General features: G+C 53.2%; 8 protein-coding genes across 8 annotated transcripts; 5 read left to right on the top strand and 3 right to left on the bottom strand.

The window, feature by feature from the left end:
- Nucleotides 1-607: 607 nt before the first annotated feature.
- Nucleotides 608-1,741, top strand: NEUTE1DRAFT_136612 (uncharacterized protein; the record flags this gene model as incomplete). The annotated part of the gene is made up of 1 exon (XM_009851476.1): nucleotides 608-1,741. One exon carries the CDS (start codon nucleotides 608-610, stop codon nucleotides 1,739-1,741), a length of 1,134 nt encoding a protein of 377 aa, XP_009849778.1.
- A 1,218-nt stretch (nucleotides 1,742-2,959) lies between these two features.
- NEUTE1DRAFT_40734 (uncharacterized protein) lies at nucleotides 2,960-3,991 on the top strand (the record flags this gene model as incomplete). Its single annotated transcript, XM_009850563.1, has 2 exons — nucleotides 2,960-3,056; nucleotides 3,147-3,991. The coding sequence occupies 2 exons, from the start codon at nucleotides 2,960-2,962 to the stop codon at nucleotides 3,989-3,991; spliced, it is 942 nt and encodes a 313-aa protein (XP_009848865.1).
- Nucleotides 3,992-4,221: 230 nt separating this feature from the next.
- Nucleotides 4,222-7,934, bottom strand: NEUTE1DRAFT_79787 (uncharacterized protein; the record flags this gene model as incomplete). The annotated part of the gene is made up of 2 exons (XM_009851475.1): nucleotides 4,222-7,373; nucleotides 7,446-7,934. The coding sequence occupies 2 exons, from the start codon at nucleotides 7,932-7,934 to the stop codon at nucleotides 4,524-4,526; spliced, it is 3,339 nt and encodes a 1,112-aa protein (XP_009849777.1).
- A 968-nt stretch (nucleotides 7,935-8,902) lies between these two features.
- NEUTE1DRAFT_61104 (uncharacterized protein) lies at nucleotides 8,903-11,090 on the top strand (the record flags this gene model as incomplete). The annotated part of the gene is made up of 3 exons (XM_009851474.1): nucleotides 8,903-9,093; nucleotides 9,176-10,321; nucleotides 10,401-11,090. 3 exons carry the CDS (start codon nucleotides 8,903-8,905, stop codon nucleotides 10,954-10,956), a joined length of 1,893 nt encoding a protein of 630 aa, XP_009849776.1.
- A 449-nt stretch (nucleotides 11,091-11,539) lies between these two features.
- NEUTE1DRAFT_79782 (heat shock 70 kDa protein, mitochondrial precursor) lies at nucleotides 11,540-14,390 on the bottom strand (the record flags this gene model as incomplete). The annotated part of the gene is made up of 3 exons (XM_009851473.1): nucleotides 11,540-13,895; nucleotides 13,963-14,092; nucleotides 14,254-14,390. 3 exons carry the CDS (start codon nucleotides 14,278-14,280, stop codon nucleotides 12,046-12,048), a joined length of 2,007 nt encoding a protein of 668 aa, XP_009849775.1.
- Nucleotides 14,391-16,075: 1,685 nt separating this feature from the next.
- On the top strand, nucleotides 16,076-18,797 carry NEUTE1DRAFT_61097 (uncharacterized protein; the record flags this gene model as incomplete). The annotated part of the gene is made up of 5 exons (XM_009851472.2): nucleotides 16,076-16,095; nucleotides 16,224-16,292; nucleotides 16,367-17,170; nucleotides 17,234-18,643; nucleotides 18,713-18,797. The coding sequence occupies 5 exons, from the start codon at nucleotides 16,076-16,078 to the stop codon at nucleotides 18,795-18,797; spliced, it is 2,388 nt and encodes a 795-aa protein (XP_009849774.1).
- Nucleotides 18,798-19,729: 932 nt separating this feature from the next.
- NEUTE1DRAFT_79775 (uncharacterized protein) lies at nucleotides 19,730-21,601 on the bottom strand (the record flags this gene model as incomplete). Its single annotated transcript, XM_009851471.1, has 3 exons — nucleotides 19,730-20,396; nucleotides 20,472-21,131; nucleotides 21,197-21,601. The coding sequence occupies 3 exons, from the start codon at nucleotides 21,411-21,413 to the stop codon at nucleotides 20,239-20,241; spliced, it is 1,035 nt and encodes a 344-aa protein (XP_009849773.1).
- A 1,568-nt stretch (nucleotides 21,602-23,169) lies between these two features.
- Nucleotides 23,170-24,503, top strand: NEUTE1DRAFT_121335 (uncharacterized protein; the record flags this gene model as incomplete). Its single annotated transcript, XM_009851470.1, has 1 exon — nucleotides 23,170-24,503. One exon carries the CDS (start codon nucleotides 23,205-23,207, stop codon nucleotides 24,501-24,503), a length of 1,299 nt encoding a protein of 432 aa, XP_009849772.1.
- Between the last annotated feature and the right edge of the window lie 2,679 nt (nucleotides 24,504-27,182).

The following is a 27,182-nucleotide window of genomic DNA, read 5'->3' as shown; positions in this document are numbered from 1 at the left end:
TGTTGTTGACCTCTGTGACCTGGCAAAGCTCTTCATAGAACTGATAACAACACGGTGATCCACAGACCTTAACTTGAAACGAATCCGTCGTTGACTTGGTACGACAATACCTCAGCTACACCCTCGGTTTCTATTCATATCTAGGTTATAACAGTGTTTCAACCAGAGCATTTTTGTTCTTAAACTAACTTAAAGATAATTACCACTCTCATGATATCTACCGAGAACTGTATATCAACACGTCGTTCGGCTACAGCCACCCTCAAAAATGCATCGTCTCACAAGACGACCAAGCGAGTCCTGTCCTCCCGGTCCCGCTCACCGTTCCCGTTCAGAGAGAAGTGCTCGACACGATGACGGGAAGAGTTATCGAAGTCACCGGCGACAGTCCTCCCCGGCGTTGACACATCGCCGAAGAGAGAGCCAAAGAAGTACATCAATCATTAGCAATTCACGTTTCTCGACTATAGATGAAGACCATAAAGATGATCCGGAATCGGAATACGACCCCCGGGATGTTTATCACCTCACACGCCCTCTTGATCCGAACGGGGACAAGGATGAAGAAAAGAGTCAATGGGACTTGGACTTGGAAGCAGGGAATGCCATGCCAATAAAACGGAAAGATGAGTATGATGAAGATGCATGCTTTACTCGTTCACGAGGCAGAACAAGACGACCATCCACCATTGGTACTCTCTCTCCGCGTACACGCTCACCAGTGAATCGAAGTCGTCGACAGTCAGTGCGATCAGACCACGGAACAGGCCAGCACGGAAGAGAATCCGTACGATCAAGACCGAGGCGAGAACCAGATCATGAAACATCAGACTCCGAAACAGCTATCTCTCCTCGCACCCGCCGACGCCGCGTCAACCGGTCACCAACACCTCCACATAGAGGTTCAGTTATTCACGACGTTTACTATCCCCGTCCACGTCCAAGATCCCGCACAACACCCTATCACCACCTCAACTACACCGACGACGAGCGGGAAGAAGACACATACCACAACAACTACCCCCGATCCTACCACCGCCGGGCACACTCCAACCCTCCGTCCACTTCTTACCATCACCAGTCCCGCCGTCCCTCGCTCAACCTCGCAACCCTCAAATCCTCCCCCAAGACCGCCTCCCTCCTCAAAGCCGCCACCCGCGCTCTCGAAGCCGGCGCCGCCACCGCTCTCAAACTCCGCAAGGACTCGCCCTCCACCCCGCTTTTTTCTGCACAATCAGGCTCCAAAATCGCTTCAGCAGCTCTCGGCGCCGCGGTCGTGGACGGGTTGATTGAGCATGAGCAGAGGCGCCATCCGAAGCTGATGCGAAAGGGCGGGTTGAGACATCATGTGGTTAAGCAGGTGGTGCAGAGGGGTGTGGCGGGGTTAGTGGGAGGGATCTTGGAGGAAAGTTTGGCTGGTGGTGGTAATGGTGGTGGTGGTGGTGGTGGGGATGAAAAGGGGGAAGGGCGACAGAAAGGAGGGCGGAGTGGGAGGAAGGAAAGTGTCAAGAGAGTTGCAAAGGGGATGGTGAGGGATTACGAAAAATGGGAGAAGGGGAATGCCGATGGTGGAAAGGGAACGGGTGGGAAGAAAGAAAAGGTGGGGAAGAGTAGTGAGAGGGGAAGAAGGGAGAGTCGTGAGGAGAGGGAGAGAGACACTGGTGGGGAGGAGAGAAGAAGGGAAAGGACGAGGGAGAGGGAGAGGGGGAGGGAGGAAATTGTTCGTGGAAGGAGAAGGTAGAAGAGAAGGAGTGATTGGTTAAATTGTTCAACTGATAGCTCCCCACGATGCGGTTGATGTAGAGTATTCATCCGAGGAGATGAGTTTTCACCCAGATCTCGAAGACAACGAAAAATTCGGATTCCGATCGGACGGTCCAGGTATCAGATATGGTTCCGATCGGGATGCTTACCGAACAAATATGACCGTGAGAAGATCAGCAATGCAGAATATGACAAGCCGATGGGCTAACGTACCCGAAACACGTGAAGAGAAGTTGGTGATAAGGGCATTTGAGCATTTAACTAGGATTGAACTGCTGGGGAAAAGCACCATCAAAAACAGGGCGTTTTCTGTCAGAACAATGTCAACATCTCAAATATATATGTAATCATTCCTTGTTACACAGCATCCAGCTGTAGACTGCAGCTTCCTGTCATCCAAGACTCAACTAACATGCGGAAGCAACCCTGGCATTCAATCATGGCATGGGAAGTATGCATGGAATGGCGTGAAGTAAGAGCAATGTGCGTGTGTGCAATGGTTTTATTGGTGGCTTCTTTGTATCCAGCTGAAGTACCTCATAGCAGAGTCAGATCTGAGACAGAGTCAATAATAGCTTTACAGCTGCAGACATGCAACGAATCGGCTCAAGTACGCGATGCGGGATCGACATGTTGATGCAGAAGGATTAGAAACTTTGAAGTATCATCTTCTCCCACTTTCCACCTCAACGTGACGACAAATCAAGGTTGACTGGAACCAATGAGCAGAGAAGGCGCCACTGACACTCGGAAATATTTCGGTCTGGACCAGCCGTGCCTCTTACACTCAGCTCGGAAACCGTTCCAGGCGAGTTTTATCTCACGCTCACCCATCGGACTTCCTCCAACGAATCCCCGGAGTACCGAGTTGTGATTGCCGGAACGTGGACTGTAGTCCCCAAAGTAAACAGGAAAAAAGTTGGATGATACTTTCCCGTCAAAACATATTAAAAGCTGTGGTTATCAAGTTAGCTTGAGAAATACTTGTTCCTACTTTGTCGTCTTAAGTGAAGTTCTGACGAAGGACTGCATCATTTCGCTTCTTTGGTTCTCACACAACTCCTCTCTTCATACATTTATTTCTATTCTCCCATCCCGCCATTCAACTTGGATTTACAGCACCAAGAATTCAGCCCCGACTTTACACACAAACCAACACAAGAAGACTTAGACGCAAGCTATTGCATTTGGCACTATGGGTTCCGTAATGCAGGAAGAAAAGCCTAAGATGACCCGGGTCTTAGCCCTCCACGGCTACGGCACCAGCGGTGAAATCTTTCGATCACAGACAGGTGAGTTTTCCTCCTCCCCCTCCCCCCTCCTCCCCATTCCCTTCCTCTTCACCACGTGTACCACCACTGACACACAATCAACCCAAACAGCCGCATTCCGCTTCAAACTCCCCAAAGAAACGTATACCTTCACCTTCCCCAACGCACCCCTGCCTTCGGCCCCGACCGTCGGCGTCGACAGCATTTGGAACCAGGTCCCCAAATTCTACGGCTGGTGGCCGGTCTCATCCTCCAACATCTCTGAGATCCGGACCTCGCACGACCATCTGGAAGAACTTCTTTCTTCCGAAGAAGGTCCCTTCGACCTCGTCATGGGTTTCTCCCAGGGCTGCACCTTGCTCATGTCCTACATCCTCTACCGGTACCAGGAACACATGCTGACCCGACCATCAGCTGGTGAGAAATTCGAGTTGCCGTTCAAGGGCGCCATGTTCATCTGCGGCGGCCCTAGCCTCCATGTCCTGCAAGACCTGGGAGTGGATGTGACGGAAAAGGCGTGGAAGGTGCATAATGCCACTGCTGCCTTGCTTCACAAGCGTACGGAGCAATTGAAGTTCAAGGCGGATAATCCTGATACGATCAAACGCGGGGAGGGGCTGTGGGATGAGGTCGGGGACTTGATGCATGATCCGACTTCTAAGAAGGAGTTAGATCCGGAAGATGTGTTTGGGTTGGATTTTACCGACGAAAGAATGCGGATGGCGGTGGGGGATCTGGGAGAGATCGTGCCGACTGTGCATGTGTATGGCGGGAAGGATCCTAGGTGGCCGGCCAGTGTCCAGCTGGCGCAGATGTTTGAGGGCGGGATGAACGAGAGGTTTGATCATGGGGGCGGACATGAGTTGCCGAGGACGACGGAGTGTTCGATGAGGATGGCGGAATTGATGGAGAAGTTGAGGAGGAAGGTTGATGGTTTGGAGAGGGAGGAGCAGTAGAGAGGTTACCTTAATTACATACTGTTTTGGACGGTCCCGTTTTCGTTTTCAGTCTTGCTTTTCATACTTTTGATAGACATGAGGAGGGGATAACAGATGGTGGAACTAGACGAGAAACGAAGAAGGAAAAGCATATCATATCATAGCTAGGAAGAATTGATCCCTAGTTAACAAGGTAGCATGAAATAACCATGTACCATATTGCCCATGTTCACTTTGCTTTGCTTGTTCGCCATGTTATATTCTGTCTAGTTAAAAGATGGCCTTCCATGCACTTCGCCCAGTGCCTCTACCTCGATGACACGTATGCCTCCGTGCCCTACTGAAGGCTTTTCTAGCCGGCCATGCACCTTTCCTGCCCATCCCATTTTTCTACCAGAGCCAATAGTCTATGTACTTCATCGCCCATATCCCAAACAACAAGATAACCATGCAGGCCAAGCAATTATGCAAAAAAGTTCAAGCCCGTGATATCTATACTCCGTCCCATGCTCAACTTCTTCAAAGATCTTTATACAAGGTAAGTGTCTGTTTATACAATACGTTTCGACATGAGCTGGTTCGCAAACGCCTGCTCTCTCTTCGCCGTCTCCCTCAACTCCCCCTCCGCCATCTCTGACCAGTTCTCCTCCTCATCATATCTCTCAGCGTACCCCTCTTCCGTCGCCAGCACGTCCTCAGTCTCGTTGAAGACGCTCTTCTCCAAGTCCGAGTCCGCTCTGATCATGGTCTTGACAGCCTTGATGGTAAGCGGGCACTCCGCATTTACCCACTCCAGCTGATTGGCTGCCTCCTTCTGCCAGTTGGCCAAGTTCTCCAAGTCCATGTACTTCTTGGCCATGATGATCAAGGTGTGCGAGATGGGTCTTGGGCGCTGAGGGAAGGAGCCCAGACGACGGAGCTCGAGCGGCAGCTGGTTCTTCATGGCAGACCGCGCGCGAACCCGATACCAGCCTGTCCAGTTGGGCATGAGACGCGCCTCGCACTCGCCGAAGGCCTCGCGATAACGATTCATGCGCGCAAGCGATTGGACGTAGTAGTTCCAGTTCTTGCTGTCGAGCTCGAAGCCACGACTGCGGACGTCCTTGACGAATGCCATGAGCCCGTCGGCGTCGTTCTCGTCGTAAAAGACGCGCTGCATCGTCTTAATGGGGTCGCACAGGATCCACTTGTAAGGGCCGACAAGTTGCTGAGCTGGTGTTTCCGCACCCTCAGCACCCGTATCCCGTGGCTCCTCGGCGACTTCACCGAAGGCTTGTAATGTCGTCTTCCTGAGAACCTGATTCCAGATCTCTCTGACTCGGTCGAACTTGCGCTCATGGTAGTCGGCGAGCATCATATTGTTGAGCAGGCGGATGGGCAAGTTGCTAGGCTCCTTTGCAGATGGGAATTGGGTGGTGTATAGATCCATGATTTCTTCGAGGGTGCCGAAGTCCCGGATCTGCGTCAAGATGAACAAGACGTGGGCGAATTGGTTCACCACGGGGCGAGGAGCCTCTTGCTGACCCTTTCCAGTCTTCTGCAGGGTCTGCTTGAACAGGTTGATGGCCTTTGTAATGTAGTACTTTTGATCCTTTTGCCACCTTTGGTGGCCGGGGAGCTGCTGCCATCTGCCCAAGGCGTCAATGACACGAGTGGTCCGCTCGGCCATCTCGGGTTCTTGACGCTTGGACAATATCTCGTTGAGTTTGAGGGCCATATGTGGTTCACGACTGTGAATGAAGGAGGCCATAAGGAGAACGTAGTGTTCAGGTGCGGGCTTGAAAAGATTGTCCTTCTCGGAAGCCCGCAAAAGGTTCAGAGCGTGATGTGACTGTCTGCAGTACATCAAGCCGTACAAGAGATGGCTATAGGTCTCATTGTCGCTAGGAATCTTGTTCTCGTGCATGTATTCCACGAGGTTATATAACCCCTTGAGGTCTCGCCTCCTGGCGTGGTGATTGAGAAGGGTGTTAAAGAGAACCGTATACTTGCCGGGAAGTGTGCCCTTCTTCACCGTCTGCTTCACAATGACCTCGGCCTCACGGAATCGGTCGTTCTGGCAGTAGGCTTCAATTAAGCTGTCCACCATTCCCACATCAGGCTTGATGCCGTCAGCCTTCGCGGCGTTGAAGAGCACCAAAGCAAACGAGAGGTCACCACGCACAGCGGCCATACCCATCACAGTTCCATAGGAATAGGAGTCCGGCTTTCCGACCTCGTCCAAACGCTCAAATGCCTCGAGACAGCCACTGTAATCCGATGCTTTTGCGTAAGCATTGAGCAAGATATTCCAGTGAACAGTCTTTGGTTTACCCAGGCCCGTCTGCTCTAAACAGTCTTCCAGCACCTTGCGAGCCGCTTCAGGGTTGCCGTTGCGCGCGTGCACGTGCATCAGACTGGAGATGAGTGACATATCTCGCGCGGCTTCCGCTGGGAGGTGCTTACGGTACTCGTTGGCCAGACGTGTTACCGACTTTGTATCACCACGGCCAGCATAGAATGCCAGGAACTTTTGATAAACTCGCTTCTCAAGGGCGTCGTAGCGGCTGTACCAATCTTTCAGGACAAGCTCCATGCCGCCAGCGTCGGTAGGATAAAAGATGTCGAGCATGGCGCGCAACACCCAAATACGGACCTCGGCCTTGGGTAGTTGACGATACTTCTTGTAGGCTTCCGCCGCAGCTCTGGTCTTGCCCTGTTCGATAGCCAGCTTGATGAAAGCCTCGTATGCCGATGGATCCGCAGCATGGCGAAGAAGAACGACTGCGTCCGTGGGCGAGAATAAGCGTAATGACTTGTTGGCAAGGACTCTGACGAAATCTGCGATCTCTGTATCGACTGCAAGTGCTGAGCTAGGCGTAGACTCTGTATCGGCCGGAGACTTTGTCTTAACCGACTTGGTCTTGGCGGACTTTTTGGCCTTCGTCGCTGGCACCTTGGGCGCAACAAATTCGACAAACTCGGCCAGCTTATCCCGAAAGCCGGGCACGGAAGCCAATGTCTTGAATTCGACAGTAAGCTTTTCAGAGCCCTTGAAGCTGCTAAATAACTTCCAAATGTCCAAGGCCAGCTGCCACGAAGAGGTGTTGAATGCGTGTGCCATGACATCGTCAAGTCCCTGATGAAGACCTCTCTTCTTGAGGGCATCGGAAAATAGCACCTTTGCATTGTCCACGTCGTCCAAGGCAAGTTCGGCCTTGATAGCGGCTTTGATTATGGATTCCGTCCACCGCTCAACAGGCACGGTGGCGAACAGCTCGCGGATCCTCCAAGCATCAACCGACCGACCAGACTGCGCAAAGTTGACCATGACATCGCCCTTGAAATCCTCCTGCTCGTTGGGCTCAAGCTTGTTGTAAGCCGTCCATATCTGCTCGTACATGGGACCGAACTCTGACGGCTCGAGAAGCTCCCGCAGTACCCGAGGGCCAGACTTTTTGGAAACCTTCTGGGGTCTCCTATCTTGGATGACGCCACTCTCCTGCTCATTCCAGTACTGTTCGAAAAGGTCGGCGTTCATGAACGAGTCGTCCGCTTGCGGTTTCTCTTGCGGTTCTTGCGCAGCGCCGGAGTTGTTATTTATCGCTGAACTGTATAAACGTGTCGCATTTCTACGAGTCTTGTGCGCCGATTCGAGGGATGGTAGTCGAATGGGGAGAATATTCCGAAGAAGAGCGGCGGTTCCACTTGGGTATAGGAAGTCGAGCAAGAACATGGACGCCTTCATGGGCTCTATTCTGCTTTCGGTCTTGGTCGTCTGCGAGCTACCAAGGTTCTGCGTCGTTGTCGGTGTCGAGTCTCGCAGGAGGGTCTGGTAGGCATCGAGGAGCTCAAGGTCGGAGGCGCCATGTTGCCAAAAGCCTGTGTGTAGCTGTCGCTGGCTCTTCAGCGAGGTTCTGGCGACGGGGAGAACTCTCTGGAGGCTGCATGTTTCGAGGCTCGCCGCCGTCCTCTCCAGCATCGCGTTGGAAGGCGGAGGCCCAGCCAGCTGGCGTAGTTAATGTGTGAGTCGTAGGTGTTGGTCGTCTCTCTCGGGCATGTTCCGCGCTCGTTTTGTTTGTCCCTCGCTCGTCTCGGCTTGTCTTCCTTGATAAGGTAGTGTTCGAACTGGGATGGGCGTTCTGGAATAGAGTCTGTGGGCGCGTTTGGGAGGGAGGTGATAGCTTCGGAAAGCTACGTCGTATGAGAGCTAGGATTGCTTCCGAATCGGGGTAAGAGAAAACAACGCTGTCGGATTGCTCGGTCACAATTCGCGGGACTAACAGCAAAAAATACCTTGAAAGGACGAGACTCTGGCTGTCGCAAGCACCAACCAAAATTTTTGAGCGCGATTCGACCATTTCACGGCGCGAAAGTGGGGCTCACCTACCTACCTCTACGACATGGCCGCCCGCCCAGCCCGCCCGCGCCGCCGTCCAAAAAGCTTCCGTCCCAGCAACGTGCAGAGAGTGAGACGGCCGTGTGAGCTCTCCTGGTCCGGTGGATCCCCTAGGTACACACTACAGTATCTCAGATCTCGTCGGGGGTGCCAATCACTGAAATCCGACTGCTGCCAGCTGTTCCATGCTGGCCCAAAGCTCACTACGATCGATGGCTTCCATCAATCCCATGCGGGGCAATTGGGGGGACAACACAAGGGAACTGAAGTAACATGGACCCGAACACGGTGCTCCATGAGAAGAGAGCTGCCCACACGCCCCACACTTTCCAGGTTCAACCTCGACGTCGAGACTCACTGCAAGCCGCCAGACGTACAAGGAGGCCGTCTCCAACTGCTCTTTACATACCACCACGGCATTGATCGAAGCTACCTGCCATACGCCAAGTTGCGCAACGGGTCGGTGCTTCATCACTGAACTCCTTTCTGTAGGACCCTCTAGTTGCGACCGGGGCGCATCACCTTGATTACACATAACCAACCTCAACACCATGGATATCACAAAGTTCGTGGTATCCCACCGGGAGAACGCCCTCCTCTACGGTGACTATGCGACATATCGCGCCCAACTCTCCAGGAAGCTTCTCAACTCCCGCAAGAAGCTCAACATTGCGACCAAGAGCCGAGGCAAATTCCACCCCAAGGCCCAGATTACCGCTGAGCAAATCTCGGACAACCATGAGTACGACTCCCTCTTGTGCTTGTCGTGGTGGCGCAATGCTTGCCGGCCGTCCTGCTAACCTCGTCTCGTGTGCTACTCTCAGATACCTCCACCTTGCGCTTCTCACGGCCGAGCGCACATGGGCTCATGCCATGTCCATGAAGGCTTCGCATGCTGCTGACACCAAGGGCATGACCGGCAAGACCAGGTCACACATTGTTTCTAGACTCGAAAAGGGTGCCCGCACGGCCGAGAAGCTCGCAGATGTGCTTTCCCAGGACGCAGTCAGCGGCGCCAGCCCCAACGACATCCTCGAAGCCCGCGCCTACGCCGCCTTGCTCAGGGGTGCCGCCAACTTTGAGAAGCAGAGCTGGGAGGATTGTATCGTCAGCTACGCCGTTGCCCGCATGATCTACAGTGCTCTCTCGACCTCTACCAAGGGCGACATCTACAAAGACCTCCTCACCGATACCATCGACCCGTCGATCCGCTATGCTGCGTACCAGGCCAAGATTCCTCGCACCCAACCGATTCCTTCGATTGCCAAAAAGGCGTTCGCCAAAGCCGACGATGACTTGGTGGACCGTGTCAAGGCTGTCAACCCTAGTGTTTTGGAGCAGGGCGATGTGACCATGACGGGCGTTACTGGCGCTGAGGGAGCACCGACTACCATCACATGGCGCTCACGGGAGGTCAAGATCGAGGACGCTTCTATTGCCGTCGCCTGGGCTTCGGTACAAACAGCAAAGGCCAAGCTGACCGAGAGGCTATCCTCTGCCAGCTCGCTGGCACCCAAGGACAAGGCCGCCGCTTACGATGACATTCTGGCCGCAACCCAGGATGCTGTCGATGCGACAAAGCAGGCCATTGACGAGCTCCGGGGAGAAGGTGTCACACAGAGCGATCCTCGCATGCAGAGCTTGCAGATCACAAGGACAGCCGTCAATTTTGAGATGATCAGCTGGCGAATTGGCCGCAACAGGGTGCTCGCTGGCGAGCTTGACGGTGCGCGCGCCACCTTTGATGACCTGTCCAAGAAAGGAAAGAAGGCCCAGGAAGCTGAGCAGGCGTCCGAGAGGCCCAAGGAGGAAGCTCCCGGCCGTCAGATTGCCAAGCTAAAAGAGAAGGTGGTTCTGTATGACGGTACTCTTCAGAGTCTGGAGACCATCACAGAGCTGCCTGGTGTTGCGAACGACCAGGAGCTCTTCACTCATCTGCAAGCCACTTCGCAATACTTTACTGCTCTCAAGTATGTTCCCTTCCTTCCTTTCTCCATTCCCCCTTTCCCAATTTTTTTAACCCGTAACTAACACGCGCCCACCCCCCAGGTCCCTAGCAATCGCCCGCTCCCACTCCCTAGCCCACAATGACGCTAACGCTCTCGCCCTCATCCGCCACGCCCTCATCCAAACCGAGTCCGCCCTGCCCATCCTTTCTTCCACCTCCTCCTCCGAGGAATCCTCGCCAGCCCGCAACATCCTCGTCTCTGCCGCCGACGTCCAAACTCTGCACTCCCTCCTCAACGGCGAGATCCAGCGTGCCCGCGCCCTGGTGGAGATTAGCGAGCACAACAAGAACAAGAAGCCTTCTAGTGGAAGCAGCAGCAGCAACGGAAAACCCCTAATCGGCCAACTAGCCAATTACCCCTCCAGCGGCCAGGTCAACCTGGAGAACATTGTTGTGTATCCGCCCCGCTTGGAGGCCATCCCTGTTAAGCCTATTTTCTTGGATGTGGCGTGGAATTATATTGATTATCCTGAGAAGATTGCTGCTGGTGGGGACAAGAACCAGCAGCAGCAGCAAAGGACTGAGGAGGTTCAGGAGGAACAAACTCAAGAGGAAGAGAAGCCCAAGAAGAGGGGATGGTTTGGGTTTGGCCGGTAGAGAATTGTCATTGGGGGGGCGGTGTACGAGATGTGTTTTGGAAGTAGCGATGTTTTGTTGAAAATATAATGACGGCTGTTGTATGTGAAAAAAAAGAAATGAAAAAAAAGACGGTCTGCTCGTGAACATGTTGCAAGCAATTGAGGTTGGGTAACATGCCGCTATGACCATGTTTACCTACGTTATGTACTATCCACCCAGCGACAAGCTATGAACTCGGATCGTTGCCATGACGTATATACCACTAGAGGTAGTTACCGGCGTACTGATTGCCTCATTTCATCCGAGTGTTTCAAGTCTCGAAATTGTATGGTCGGCTTTTATGTGTACATATATTGAGTACATCTGCATTCAAGCTGACTTGTGACTTGGGCAACCCTTTGACCTGTTTTTTGTTTGTATTGGGATCACTTCAACCCTTTGATTGTGTATGGTACGAGTAGGTCCGATAACGGCTCCCGGATTGTCGCTTTCGTATCACAATCGAGGCCGGCCGATTAACGGAATGGATAACAGCGGCATACTGTTATCACACAATCACATACAACTACCACAGTAAACATGACACGATAGCTTGTTTGGGAAACGCTTACTATTCAATTTCATTTTTATCGTTAGGAGGGGAGGTTGATTACTTCGAACTTTGTCCCTTGTGGGTGGTGCATCGTGTACAATTAACATGATATATACACATACGCGCACCCCAGGCAGCCTCCCTTTTCCAGCACCTCCTGCTTGTCCTTCCCGTTGCCCATGCGAAAAACCGGTTAACCTATTTCGCATCTCATCGCATCATTTTTGTAGAATGGAAAGATATCGTAAAGATAGATGAAGATTTTTTATTGTAACCCCCAAAAACGCAGGAAGTTTTGATGCTCAATAACGCCTTCCGCCGCCCTCTGCGGTATTAAACACAAGATCCAGCATGATAGACCTCAAAGAGAAACATGACATATGAGTACAAGGGAGAAATACACAGTGGAGATCATTCCGCTCCAACCAAGCTACTTAGACACCGGGGAGAAAGAAGTATGTGGGTATAGTGAGAAAACGTGAAAAGGAAAACCTAAAAGCTGTTGGGCTTCAGATTTACTCCTTCTTCTCACCCTCAGTGCTCTGCTGCTGCTGCTCGCCAGCCTCAGCACGGGCCTTGTGCATCTTGTCGAAGAGGTTCAAGCTGGCAACCTGGAGGTCGTCAATCTTCTCCTTGAGGGCATCGGCAGAGATGGCCTGCTCGCCAGACTGGCTCTTGGCGATGAACTCGCGGAGGCTGGCGATCTTCTCACGGATGGCATCAGCCTCGGTCTTGTCGAGACGGTCAGCGTACTCGTTGAGGGCCTTCTCGGTATCGTTGAGAACGCCATCAGCCTTGTTGGCGGCCTCAATGGCAGCCTTGCGCTCCTTGTCCTGCTCGGCATACTTCTCGGAGTCCTCAACCATCTTCTCAATCTCGGCCTCAGAAAGACCGGAGCCGGAGGCGATGGTGATGGACTGGTCCTTGTTGGTGGACTTGTCCTTGGCGTGAACGTGGACGATGGAATCGGCGTCAATGTCGAAGGTGACCTCGATCTGGGGAACACCACGGTGGGCAGGGGGGATACCGACAAGCTGGAAGTTGCCGAGCATCTTGTTGTCCTTGACGAGCTCACGCTCACCCTGGAAGACCTTGATCTCGACGGCGGTCTGGAAGTCGGCAGCGGTGGAGAAGACCTGGGACTTCTTGGTGGGGATAGTGGTGTTACGGTTGATCAGACGAGTGAAGACACCGCCGAGGGTCTCGATACCGAGAGAGAGGGGAGTGACATCGAGGAGGAGAAGGTCCTTGACCTCACCGGAGAGGACGGCACCCTGGATGGCAGCACCGATGGCGACAGCCTCATCGGGGTTGACGGACTTGGCGGGGTCACGGCCGAAGATGCTCTTGACGGACTCGGCAACCTTGGGCATGCGAGTCATACCACCGACGAGAATGACCTCCTGGATCTCCTTGGCCTGGAGGTTGGCGTCCTTCAGGGCCTTGCGGACGGGCTCAATGGTGCGCTGGATGAGGGGATCAACCAAAGCCTCGAGCTGAGCACGGGTGAGCTTCTGGTTGATGTGCTTGGGGCCGGAAGAGTCGGCAGTAATGAAGGGAAGGTTAATGTCGGTCTGGAGGGAAGAAGAAAGCTCGATCTTGGCCTTCTCGGCGGCCTCACGGATACGCTGGATGGCCATGCGGTCGCCAGAGAGATCGATACCGGTCTCCTTCTTGAACTGCTGGACGAGGTGGCGGACGAGATGGATATCGAAATCCTCACCACCGAGATGAGTGTCACCGTTGGTGGACTTGACCTCGAAGACGCCGTTCTGGATCTCAAGAACGGAGATATCGAAGGTACCACCACCAAGATCGTAGACGGCGACAATGCGGTCCTGCTCCTTCTCAAGACCGTAGGCAAGAGCGGCAGCAGTAGGCTCGTTGACGACACGGAGGACGTTAAGGCCGGCAATCTGACCAGCATCCTTGGTGGCCTGACGCTGAGAGTCGTTGAAGTAGGCAGGGACGGTAACCACAGCGTTCTTGACGGGCTTGCTGAGGAAAGACTCGGCAGTCTCCTTCATCTTCTGGAGGATGAAACCACCAATCTGGGAAGGAGAGTACCTCTGGCCACGGGCCTCAACCCAGGCATCACCGTTGGTGTGCTGGACGATCTTGTAGGGAACCTCCTTGATGTCGCGCTGGACCTCGGGGTCGGTGAACTTGCGGCCGATGAGACGCTTGGTGGCGAAGAGGGTGTTCTCGGGGTTGACGACAGCCTGACGCTTAGCGGCAACACCAACAAGGCGCTCACCGTCCTCAGTGAAGGCGACGACGGAGGGGGTGGTACGGGCACCCTCGGCGTTCTCAATGATGCGGGGGACCTTGCCCTCCATGATGGCAACGGCGGAGTTGGTGGTACCTGGAGGCGAGGAGACCTGAGTTAGCCATGTCGGAGCTCGTGTGTTGGTGGTAGTGATGCTACATACCAAGATCGATACCGATGACGGAACCAGTGACCTTTCCGTTCGTCTCCGTTGACTCGAAGCGCGCGAAGGCGGGGGTCATGGGCTTCCTGAGCATACCCGCAGCGCGGGTAGCAATGGAGGCCTTGGGCAGCTGTAATCAAGAGGGGAACATGTCAGCCATTGTCATTGTTGAAAGTATTCACGAATATGAAACGCGCCATTATCGCGGTCTTGAAGTGAGGGAAAAGTGGAAGCAGCGGATGCTGCAAAGTGCAGGTGCAAGCGCAAGTGCAAGCTCGGTTTATAACTTACAGCCCTGGTAAGCCTTGTGGACATCATCTTGTGTGTGTTTGTGACTCTAGATTAAAAACAAAAATAACCCCTTTGGCAAACAGACAGGGCCGGGAATCACCACAACGCAGACGGGAAAGAGGTGATGGTGGAAGAGGAGAGGGTGGTTATGAATGAGGATGCGTGAACGGGGAGCGGAGGCCGAGGGGGAGCTGGTGGTCAAGCTCTTTTGTACTGCGAGGGAAAAAATTCAACAACCTGGTCATCGAAGGCGTTGGAAATTTTGCTCGGCTCTGCTCCCTCTCAGCACTCACACGGCCCAGTGACTGGATCGGCAGCGACTCCAGCGGGACCTCAGCTCCAGTTGGCACCGCGGGGGGGCCACTGCCCACCCACTGAGAGCAGCCGCATGCACGATAAGTGGGGCGCCGAGCAAGCTCCGCACGGGCCACTCCGTCAATTGTCGCAATGGCGGGCGAAGGCGGGGAGCCTGCCCTTGGGGGAGGATTGAAGTCTTCCTCCTTCGACCCGTTTCCTCCGTCCACCGAGAACTCCGAGCTGCCGTCAACCTCGCCGTCTTCAAGGCGAGATCCAAAACATCCGGAAAGCCCATTCCCATCTTGGATTTTGCGACAGCACGTGACTCCACTTTGCCGTCCATGGACCCTTTTTTTTTGGTTTTCCAGAGAGCAGGAACTGGTCCCTGCTCGGGCAGCCTGGGGTCGGTCCGGCTCAGCCTGGATGCTGGCCGGCCGAGGTTTGATAATGAGAATGGCCCGAATGGGTGAAGGGAGGAGGAGGGGAGAGGCGGGCTCGGGCGGGTATGCGTGCGTAACAAGCTACCTACCTCTATGGCCTGTGACGGCATCGGGGGAGAGTGGATGCGCTGCTTGAAGCGGCCTGTTACATACTACGGTCACGCCGGGTATTGCGCGCTACTATACACTATAGGTATATATCTCCATGCTTTGCTCCAGAAACAGCAATGAGTGTTGGAGATGCGATGCCATGTCATTGATCTTGTCTATCTGTTACGGAGACTAGACTACAACTCACTGTGCGCCAAATCACCTCCGTTGTTGCGCGTAACTAGAGGTAAGCACATGTATCGATCAGCCAAACCTCAGACTCGGATGTGTCTGATGATGTACCTGGCTGGCCACGACGGAGGTACCTGCCTTGTGAAGTGGAGTGGAGGACCCCGGTTTTGGAAGGTTGAGGTACCTTTGACAGTCTCAAGCTTGGAGGTAGGTTAACTACCTGAAATAACCTCTTATTGTTGTCAACATTCCAAGGTCTTTCCCAGGAAATTTTAATTTGGGACTTTCTTCAGCTGCGCGGCAGAACGACTTCGCAAGCACTGCATTGTGTTGTCATTCCGTGGGTCAAAGTGGTGTGTCTAAGTGGGTGGCGAGCTTAGGACATTACGACTTAATGTAATGGGAAAAGGGACTTGACGTTTGACGCGGGTTTGCGACAACACTCAGAAAGCAATGACGAACTGGTCGGACGGGCCTCTCCTATTGTTTCCTCGACAACTAACATCACTTTCATTGACTTTCTTATTCTAAAACTCCGTCACCAGCTTTCAACTATCCTACATTGTAATCCAATTCACCCGCATCAACCTTTGTCCCCAATCCCGACCAAGATAGCCCGGCATCTCGCAATCCGACGACACTCAGCATTCGACGTTCCACGCGATCCTTCTAGTTGGTTCCTCCTTCTTTGACATCGACTTCCCTCGACGATACCTAGCCATCAACAGCGCGGAATTGTGCATGGTCATCGCAAACTGATTTGGAACTGCCCGGTCAACATAAACCGCCAAGACTTTCCCACAATGACGGTCAAGGACGACGTGTAAGCTGATGCCCGAGTCCCGAGTCTATTCCGCGAGTTGCACCCGGTGCCCCCCCCCTCCACCCCCAACTACCACCCCGAAAATTGAAATCACATTCCTTCAATGCTGACAGAAGTCTTGCGTCTAGTTATCATGCAACCGACCACTTGATCCTCCCCAAGCCTCGACGCCGCTATGGCACCAGTGTCCATCCTAGGTACGTGCTTGGTTCATGCCCATTGCGACACACCTACGTGGCATTTGGTCGCTAACCCTTAATTTGTTTTGCAGTCACTGGCAGTTGCGTTCTATGGTGGGCGTCGAGGACAACAACGTGGTTTATTTTCCCGGAGGAAGGGACAGCACCGAGGTCCAGAGACTCAACATCACAACCCAAGAGATCGAAACCATCAAGCGCCTTCCTTTTCAGCCTAGATGTCTTGTCGCGCGGCATGGGTGGATCTGCTGTGGTGGCGAGACCGGCGAGTTTACGGCGATACATGTCCGCGAAAGGACCCCTCAGAACGATGCCAATGCGCAGCTCAACACGGATTCGGACGATCAGGTCCCTGGTCAGGAGCTACTGGACGAACTCAGCCGTGACTTGGACGACGAAGACTCGGTAGAGGTCGCGCGGGCGTTGGCTCGGGCCCAAATCATAACTGCTGCGCGAGGCAATACCAACAACGACAACAAGAACCTATCTGTCACAAGCAAAAAGTTTGGCAAACAGCGGGTGAACTGCATCACTCTGTGGTTTCCACCGACTTTGGTACCAGCCGCGGCAGGCGCATACAACGAACCAGTTGCCGTTCTTTCAAACAACGACAATTCTGTTTCGTGTGTAAGCTTATGGGGAGAGGAGGCCTTGGACGAGATCACATACCCGGACTGTGTCAACCGTGCTGTCATCTCGCCCGACGGCCGGCTCCTTATCGCCATCAGTGACGATCCCTATCTCTACGTGCACGAGAGGGTTGAGAAGGATGAGCCGTGGATGAATACGTACCGTTTGTCCCATCGAACACATCAATGGGTTCCGCTGCGTAAAGTTCCCTTGAAGAGTCAAAGCAAAGATGATCGGTCGGAAAATAGGTATGTGCATCGTCTTCTCTACGCATTTTCTCTTGTTTGCGCATTCTTCTAACACCGCGATAGGGGGAGTTTTGCGGCATGCTTTTCCACTACGGGGAGTTATCTTGCTGTCGGAACTCAGTATGGAATTATTTCGGTCTTCGATGTTGCGGCCTTCTCCGTCCCTGGATTAGATCCCCTCGTGACGACCTTCGGCTCGTCAAGGCCAAATGCTGAGCTAGGTGCCATCCGTGACATGGCTTTTGCGCCCGGGTCCACGGACCTCTTAGCATGGACTGAAGATCGCGGCCATGTCGGTGTTGCCGACCTCCGAACCGGTTTTCTATCGCGCCAGATCCTGGACCTAGACAAACGAGACGATTACGACCACGTCACCATATCCGATAGGAGCGCTATCGACCCTGGCCTCCTTCTCCTCGCAGCCGCCCGCACCGATGACAATGAGGCATCAGCATCCGCCTCACCACCATCTCGTTTGCGGGGTATCGATCTTCTTGCAGCCCTGGAAGCTCGACGGGAACGCTCAAATAGAGAGCATTGGGATCCGCTAGAGTCATCTTCGTTTACTCCTCGTGAACTGGAGGTCCTTGACGCGATTCGGGCAGAACGAAGACAACGAGAAGCCGCTACCTCGGGCGGAGGACCAACCACGACCGAAAGAAGAACTAATACTTCGATCTGGCGTGATGATCCGTCATCCCGCTTAGGTGGAGCAGGAGCAGGAGGAGACACACAGCGGTCGTCTGGGAGTAGCGAGCAATCCCGCGAGCGCGGCAGTGGATTGAGAACCGCTCGCGATACCAGGGACTTATCTACCTACCGCGAGTACGCAGACTTACTTTACGGGATCCCGCCTCGCGCAGCTACATCGGTACGAGCTTCCGCCAGCACCGGCGGAGGTGCAGCCGGTAGTGGTAGCAGCGGTCGTGATGGACGAAACTTGCGAGCAAGCATAGCCGCATTACGGGAAGCAACGGACGAAGCTACCGCCGCGGACCATCTTCGCGTCATCACCGCCATTACTAGGTTAGACAGAGGAGGAGACCGAACGACGCACCCACCTACCCGACCCGCTGGCAGCGGTAGCGGTACTAGCAGTAGCCAAGCCCAGACTGCTTCAGAAGCAGCAGCAGAGAGGCGAGCTCTCAACCTCTCCTCGCGCATCATAGCGAACCCAAGCTTATTGTCTCCCACCAGCAGAAATACCACATCAAACACTAGTGTCAATGCTGCAGCCACTCTGCAACAGCTCTACTACACCCTTCACCTCGAAGACACGCTCCCCTTTGACAGCTTCAGCAGGACACTGCCCGATCTCGACTCCACCCGCAGGCTGCGCGGCGCCCATGCCTCGCTGCGCGAGTGGGATGATCATCCGACCAGACGGGCGTTTGGCGCGCTATATATGAGTAGACGGGAGCCCGATCCGCATGATACTGCGGGGTTGTGTTGGAGTGAGGACGGGAGGCTTTTGTAAGTTTTATCCCCTTTTTGTGGTTGTCAATTGTCGATTGCTAATTTGTAATTTGTAATTTTTTACAGGTTCGTCGGCGCCGAAGATGGGATTTACGAGTTCCATGTGAATCTTTTGCAGAGGAGTTTATTTCCTAGTATGGACTACCGTTAGGTTTGACACTTTGGGATGGTCCTGACTTTTGTTTGTTTTTTTACTTTCTTCCTCTTTCGGGCGTTGTGTGCGGCTTGGTTGGTGAACTTGATGGGAAGGGAATAAGGCGTTTTCGGCACAACTCATTTCACTTTGACCCCTTTGGGGGTGAAAATGGACATACTACCTTTCGATAATAACGAACCACCAACGAACATGGGACGTGGGACCGTGGGCGCAGTGGAAGAGAGTCTCTTCAAGTTGCTCTTGGCTAAAATGATGATGGACTATCAAGACGGCGCACACGTACGGGAAACCTTTGAAAAGGTAATAATGAGGATGTTTGAGGTTGGGCTTGGTTGATGGAGGGCGGCTACAAAATTGTTTGGGCAACGGATAACCTGGTAGCAGCAGTTCAACAAAAGGTAACCGAGTTGGGGAGAGATTGATATGTATGGTGTTATCCAAAATAGTTCTTAACTCCTAAACAGGTAATTGAATACTTACAGTCACAGTCAAACTTCATCTACACTTATCGTGACATGAACGTGACCAACTTCTCTAACGAGCCAGTTCAGTTCCTGTTGTTGCCTATCAGTTGAAGTTGGTTAAGTAGCCTCAGACTGTATTTGTTCTAATGTGGTTTTCGTACACAGGGCCTTATGTAACATTTTCTATACTCAACAAGGGGCTCAATCCTCCGAGTGTCCCGACTTAATTTGTAACTCGCCGTGGGGGTCTCGAATCGAGTTTAGTTGGGTTGAGCCAAGTCGCCTTGGTTGAGTACTAAGTTGAGTGATTCCAAGCGCTATACGAAAACCGTAGAGAACGAACGCGTTCTTGAACTCCAACAAATATTGAGTTCAAACGCCCAAAGTTTTCATCGACAAGGTGATATGAACTGGTCCTAGTTTTGATTATTATCCACTACCCCAAGTGCATGCGTAGCAAGACAATAGTAATAATGAGAATAACATTACGGGTTTGCAATGTCCCAACATATAGAAATGCTATGTATGTATCTCCGGTTCTAATTCAATCTTTGCATTCCATTTCATTTACTTCAGCTTTCCACCAAAAATCCCCGTAAAACGAACTGCAATGGAGGGAGGTATTATCCGCCAATAACGCCTGTAAGCCACCAACCAGTCCTGTCCTGTCCTGTCCTGTCCTGTCCTGTCCTGTCCTGTCCCCGAAAACAAGAAACTGGCTTGTCTCCCTATTTGTCGCGGGTACTCCGTAGGTTTCACTTTTCTAGAGTAGGAGTTGGGGTCCTGATAGACAGGATTCAGAAATACCTCACGACTGTCCGTGGTGCCAGCTTGAAGACCCGAGGCCCGACATAATCTCGGAAACGCCGTTATCAAAAAAGTATCGTTTCTTCCTTTGAAGCATAACCGTGAATGAGAAATTTTAAATCTCACTCGAGCAAGCCAGAGCTCACTCTGGGTTCTGTGTTCCATCACTCAACAATCGCTTCCTCCTGGTGCTGCTGGGCAGGGGCAGTCATCTTGGGACGTTCTACGTCTGAAATAGACGTGGACCGATGAAGACCTGACGCGTGAGTAGGTTCATGAGTGTTAGCAACGTCTTTCCCTGATGACTCGACTAGTTGACGTTCTGCACAGCGAGTTGTTAGCAAGAATCATCCTTTCGATCATAGCGTTGGGACAGCGGTGGTAGTGAAGAACATACCCAATTCACGAATGCGATGCCTCAACATTTGATTTTCCCTGATAAGCATCTGCGTCTCTGCCTGATAAAAGGCACTCTCATCCTTTCCGCCCAGGGGCCACTGGTCCATACTGTCTGCACTAATGGACGTGGCGCGCACCCTAGGCGAAGCGCCTCTGCTCGGCGTTCTGGACCGAGCCTTATTGAGGTCGTTGCTGCTGCGGGGGAAGTCGAAGGAGCCGCGGGGGTGGGGAAGGAAGCCCGGTGACTTGGGGATGGATGTTCCGGAAATTCCTCCCATCTGTGGTGTTGAGCTGCGATTGGGTGTGTCCCGCCCGGAGTTGTCATCGCTGATGGCTCCGGATGAGGACTGCTGGCGCTGAAGCTGTGACTGTAGCCTTCGAATTTCGCTGAGCAGGCGGTTCACCTGGTACTCCTGCTCGTTCTCTAGCTCCTGGTGAAGCTCTCCGAGGCTAGGAGCCCGGCTGTGCTGTTGCGGGCGGCCGGGGATAGGCTGGGGGGAACTGACGGATGAAGGCTTGGAGCTGTCCGAGATCATTTCCCCAGGAGCGGGTATCGATGGGTCGTTCATCTGGAGGTTCATGAGGACTTGTGATTGGCGACGACCGGCGCTGGGAACCTTGGGGGCCTGGGATGCAGGAAGAGGGCTGATGGAAGAGCCTAGATAGGTAGCAAGTGTCAGCAGGGTGATTTTGAGGTCAATAGTTGGGCGTGGAGTGGCGAACTTCGTAGTGAATCCTTGCGCTGAAGACCAGCGTTGAGAGTAGCTGCGGCCTGGAGGGAAACAGAGCCCGACCTTGGGGACGGCGAGGGGGATGTCTCTCTGGTCTGGCCCAGAGAGGAATGGGTGCGAATGGACGACGACATGCCGATACTTTTAGGTATCTCGAGGTTTGGTGTTGATGAAGAGGGGGAAAGAGAAGCGTCTGGATTCAAGCTCATATTCGCTCCGGAGCTCGACTGGTAAATAGCTGGGCTAAGCTATTAAATGTCGTATATAGGGACGATCGGGTCGCGTCGGCAAACGGAGGCGGCCAGGTGCAAGCGTAAGGGCACTCTCTGAGCAATCGATGCGGTGTTCGGATCAAACAGATTGGCCGGTGAATAAGTTGTAAGATGCCGTTAACGGAGTTCAAGAGCAGGTCTCGACCGCGGAGGTGTCAGATGGCGACGGCAACAAGAGGTGGCCAGTTGTTGCACGTCACAAACACGAGACACAGACGAGACGGAAGATCGAGAACCAATGGGGAGATCTCTAGGTAATACGAGACGTTGCGAAATGTTGAAGTGGAGGATAAAGGACAATGGTTCCGAAGATGGTCTAGAATCTCAATTGCACCCAAGGTTCCTTTTTGAAAAGTTCAGAACGGCCCATGATGGAACAATCTTGATAAAGCCGTTTATGTGTGGAAGGTACTACGTACGTACGACCTATGCTCCAGCGGTTTCGATGCAATACATATATCGATGCTTGGCGTTGTCGAAGGTTCGCTGCAAGGAGCTGCTTGTCTTCCATGCCATCCCAGCATACATCGCGGCTGGGCGCGGGATAGCAGTTGTAACCACCTGTAACTTTTGTTGCACAGGCCACAGGACCCCTCTCAGGATCCCCGTTCAGGATCTGGCTATACAAAGACCTGAGTCGAACTTGTTGGGATTCATGCAAAATGAAGCAACCGGACTCTTTGCTGAGGTCAAGGTCAGGTTCGTGGCCTTTTCGAGGCATCGGGGGCGTCTAATCCAGCCGCGCTACTTGGCGAAACCCGCAGTTTACCCAGCATCAACCCTTAGAAAGGCGGTTATGCTCGGCCATCTGTAGAGTGACGTCGGTTCAAGGTCGCTCGATACTTAGGTACTTGATATAACAAAACTGGTCTCCGCGGAACCGGTTCGAAGTCCTATGTTGAAAACATGTCCAGCATACCCAAACATACAAAGATTCCTGACCAGATACTGAAACAGAAGGGCGAACGGGATATCCCATCAGGGTCCCAGCATGCGCTGGCTGTTTGAGACAAGGGCAGCAGGGCATCACGAGAGGACATGACTGGTATCGAGATCATGTGCTCGAAGAGAAACCGACGGTCGAGCCATCATGTATCCATAAAACAGGCAACCACAATCGTCACCGAGGTGGAACTTGGGTTCTCTTTCACACCTGAACAATGCTTGAACCCCGAAATTCTTCTTTTCTACAGTACACCCCTGGAGAATTTGTTAGCTCGATACCGTTGGTCACCTTGTCCAGGCGTTTCCAAATACAGCTGTTCTAGGACGTTTGAGGTACCGGGCTAACAAACAAACAAACCAGCATTAGATCGGTCAAAGCATCGACGTTGGCGAGGAAATGCGGAAGCCAGCTGACGTTGGAAGATGATAGAAAAACATAACAAAACCTTTAGCATGTGAAGTCAAGTATTCTGACTTGATGTGAAGTTGCAGCCATGCCAAGTGAGGTCATGTTCTGATACTGGAATATGCCAGATGACAAAACTGCAGTGAGCGGCATGGGTGGACGGGTGTAGATGCGGGAAAGGCCGTAACGCCGCATCTCGGATTCCCCACACTGTTGAACTTGCCCGGACAGACCCGACCTCCGATGGCGCCGCGGCGACCCGACTTCGGAGGACGGGATTATGCGCACGACCGGCCGCAACTTGTCTCCGCAAAGGGTCCGTGACGCGCTGCAACAAGCCTACAATACGTAGTAACAGCTACCGGCAAACTTTCACCATGACACTCATCCTTACACCACCAAAAGGTCGAGTCACAGCAGCGACAATACGGAATGCAGTTACGTCATCGGTTCTCCCAATAATACGGACTAGTCATCACCATGGCAGGCTCCGTCCTTTCTCCCACACCTCCGCCTCGCACGCTGACTTCACCCACGCCGTGATAGGCGGCGGCGTAGTCGGCCTCGCCATCGCGCAGCAACTAGCCCGGCGCTCTTCCTCCCCTTCCACCCTCCTCTTGGAGCGTCACTCCGCTGTCGGCACCGAGACCTCCTCGCGCAATAGCGAAGTCATTCACGCCGGTATCTACTACGGCGCAGGCACTCTCAAGACGGAGCTCTGCATTCGAGGCAAGAACTTGCTGTACGAGCTCTGTGAGAAGCACGCGGTCCCCCACAAGCGCGTGGGCAAATGGATCGTCGCGCAGAATCAGGCCCAACGCGAGGCGCTGCAGCGCATCCATGACTTCTGCGTCAACGAAATCAACGTGCCCGTGCGCTGGGTGTCGCGTGAGGAAGCGCAACGTCGTGAGCCGGCGGTGCGCGCCGAAGCTGGGATCTTGGAGTCTCCGACGACGGGCATTGTGGATTCCCACTCGCTGATGGTCTGTCTCCAGGGCCGGTTCGAAGAAGCAGGCGGGACGGTGGCGCTTGCCAGCGCCGTCACGGCCATTCGGCCCGTTGGCGATGCCAATGCCAACGGAAAGGAGGGCTGGGAACTCACAGTCCGCGACACCACCACCGGCGAATCATCCACCATTACCACCTCAACGATTATCAACTCCGCCGGCCTCGGCGCCGTCGACATCCACAACATGATTGTCCCGTCCTCACAACACAAACAAATGTTCTACGCAAAAGGAAACTACTTCTCCTACCCCTCCTCCTCCCCCAAAGTCTCAACCCTCATCTACCCCGCTCCCGAACCCGGCGCGGGCGGGCTGGGCACGCATCTCACCCTCGACCTGGCGGGCAGGATCAAGTTCGGCCCGGATGTGGAATGGGTCGATTCCCCCGACGATCTGGCAGTAAACTCGGCGAGGTTGCCGGAGGCGATCGAAGCAGTTAAGAAGTACCTGCCGGACTTGGATGATACCCAGTTGCAGCCAGATTATGCGGGCATCAGGCCGAAGCTGGGGAAGGCGGGGGCGGTGGCGCAGGGGAAGGGATTTGTAGACTTTGTGATTAGGAAGGAAGAGGGGTATGAGGGGTGGGTGAACTTGTTGAATATTGAGAGTCCGGGGTTGACGAGCTCGTTGGCTATTGCGGAGAAGGTGGAGGGGTTGTTGTACGGGTGAGTTGGGTAAGTGAGTTCAACCGTGTTATGTGACGGTGAGGAAGTGAGGACGAACCAGGCGTCCATCTCTCCTCATTGGATCCACGACAGTATCATCTCGCCGCTTGGATTGCGTGGGCTCTTCTGACAATGTGTCTTGCTTTCCTTCCAATTCGCCGAGGTCTCTTATATTCAAAGTACATATACTTTTTCGACATCCCAATTATCATATTACCGTGAATCCTTCAGCATAAACATCTCACGAAGTTTTCAGCTACATTGAACCTCATGAAATGCATGGTCACGTATTTAACATTCCCCTCGAGCGAGCTTGTCCACTACACTACATGCTTCCTGATTACTCAATGTTCAACGGGGATGTTCTCCTTCCTTGTATAAATAAGGCAGAAGAACGAGCCAGATGAATCGACTGTGTACCGTAACCAACCGGCGGTGTAGGGCTATACAGATTGATAGCCAAGCTCAAGCTAAGACCCTGAAGCTTAGTATGTATCAACTTTACGCGCTGGCAACTACCATCGAATCCTTACTCAACGTGGTTATTCTGGACAATGACAACAAGAACTCAGAATGACCCTTTATCTAACGTGCTTAGTTGTCACTCCATTAGGAATGACGGGGGTTTATTGATCTTGGAGCTACCGTTGCTATGCCTCCAACTATACATCTAACTATACCTCTAGCTATGCCTACCTTTTGTGTGAATTGAGCTTCGAAACGCAGAGCTGTCTCCTACTTTGGCTTCGAACACTCTATTTCCGCTTTGGTCTTCCGCTCCCTCTAATCCTCTACCTTAGTATCGCCGCGGTCATCCTTTTCTTCTTGACAAGTACCTTTGGGGACGCCTCACTTCATGAGAAAGAACATAGCCTGGTGGTTGAGCCGCCGGGGAATTCATGTTCCTTTCTTGGCCAGGCGACCCCCACGCCGCTGGTTTATCTAGGCACACACAGTCGATATATCCGGCTCACAGGAGAGCCTTCCCGTACTGGCATGTTCGTACGTAGTTTCATACCAAGCCCTATTTTTTGAACATTTTGTCTTCGATCGAACAGACTCACTCTCGGACATATTTCAATCCGGACATCAAATTTAATGTGAACCGATGTGAACACCCGACTCTGATGCACCCGGCCGATCCCCCGGACCCTTGGCTCGCCCGATCCCTCCGATAGAGACGATCAATGCCAAGGCGATATCGGATGGGTTTCGGAGCTTTGCACCGGAACCTCCACTTTCAACGTTCTAGGTCGAAGGGGCACAGAGACTACGGTTTCCTGCCTCACTCATGCGTGCAAAAGGCCATGTTCCTTCGCTGTTGAGTACAAAAAGAACAAACCTTTTGTGAGTTTCTCTATTTCGTCCAAGGTGCACCCGTTGCTTATGCCGTGGCTGTGGTGACCTGTGGCTACCTGTGTGGCCCTGTGGACCCGAACGTGGCCCACTCCCGCCGGCACACGTGTAGCTGATGCTGATCATCGCCGCAAGCACCACGCTAGGAGATATGTACCGACGGAAAATTCCAAGGGCCCACGGGCCCCAAGAGACCCCAACGGATGAAGCTGAGCTGGAGCTAGAGCTGGGAAGGGGGTGAAAGTCATCAAACCTGACTAGTATGGATCTGTAGTAGTACGGCGTAAATAAATAAGTGTGAAAAGTGGTGCTGAGGGCGGATAAATGCTCGTGCTTGTGTAAGGTAGTCATAAGGTGGGAATCAGATCACGCTCGCTCTCTCTCTTCGTCTCCGAAATTGTGTGTGATGGTTTTCTTCAGGGCTTGCGAGCGTGGCGGTCAGGTACATAACGTACCGTCCCAATGGCACGGGACAGGCAATCATCGAATATGGCCTTTCCCACCTCGAGGCGCCGAGGAGTCTGACGGGAGAGATTGTGTATGACATAGGGTACTGGGGGATGGGAGGACAAACCCCTCATTTATGGTGATACATATATTTCGGCCGTCATGCTCCCTTCTCTGCATTGCAGCTGGCTTGGGCGAGTCGAAATTCTGGTAGGTCATCTTGACGGAACAGAGCGGAGTCATAGAATCGACGGGAGGTGCTGAGGGTTACCCGGAAACGGGAAGAACGCGCTAATGCAGGAACAGCGAGTTACGAGATGTGAAGAGGGGTGGCATCCCCAACGTGATAAAATGCCTAGTGTTGTCCGTTGATGGTGCTGATGGTGTATTGATGAAATGTCAGTGTTGGCGATATTTGAACATTCTAGCATTCATGGAACTCTTTGACTGGTGGTGTTGGAAGTTTGGAAACTCACAAACTACCTCTACGCGGGGTGTTTAGAGTGGCATCCGGTCAACTAGGAGATCTCTCTACCTGCGAAGCTCCCACCCGACCAGAGCTGCAGCCATCCGATGGAAAGCAGCAGAGAAGTTTCAACCAAGTGGGGAGAAGCCATGCCGTTATACATGATTTGCCCGCCCTGAACGCCTCCGTCGGCTTGCCACGAGGAGAGGGCCCCTGCTTGGCTTGGGAGGAACTACTATTTTCATCGCCTTTACGGACGTACTGCGTGCGCACGAAAACTTGGATGTCTCAAAAGCTGATGTGCAGCAGATGTTGGAAGGGTCGTGGCATCATCTGTGTAACTCGGGGGAGGGTGGTGGTCGAACCATGATGCGCCAAAGAAACGTGGAATGACTGTGTTTTCTCAGTTTGGTG

Source organism: Neurospora tetrasperma (genome assembly GCF_000213175.1).
Source record: "Neurospora tetrasperma FGSC 2508 unplaced genomic scaffold NEUTE1scaffold_2, whole genome shotgun sequence".
Taxonomy (NCBI): Eukaryota; Fungi; Ascomycota; class Sordariomycetes; order Sordariales; family Sordariaceae; genus Neurospora; species Neurospora tetrasperma.
This window is presented reverse-complemented; position numbering and strand designations above follow the sequence as displayed.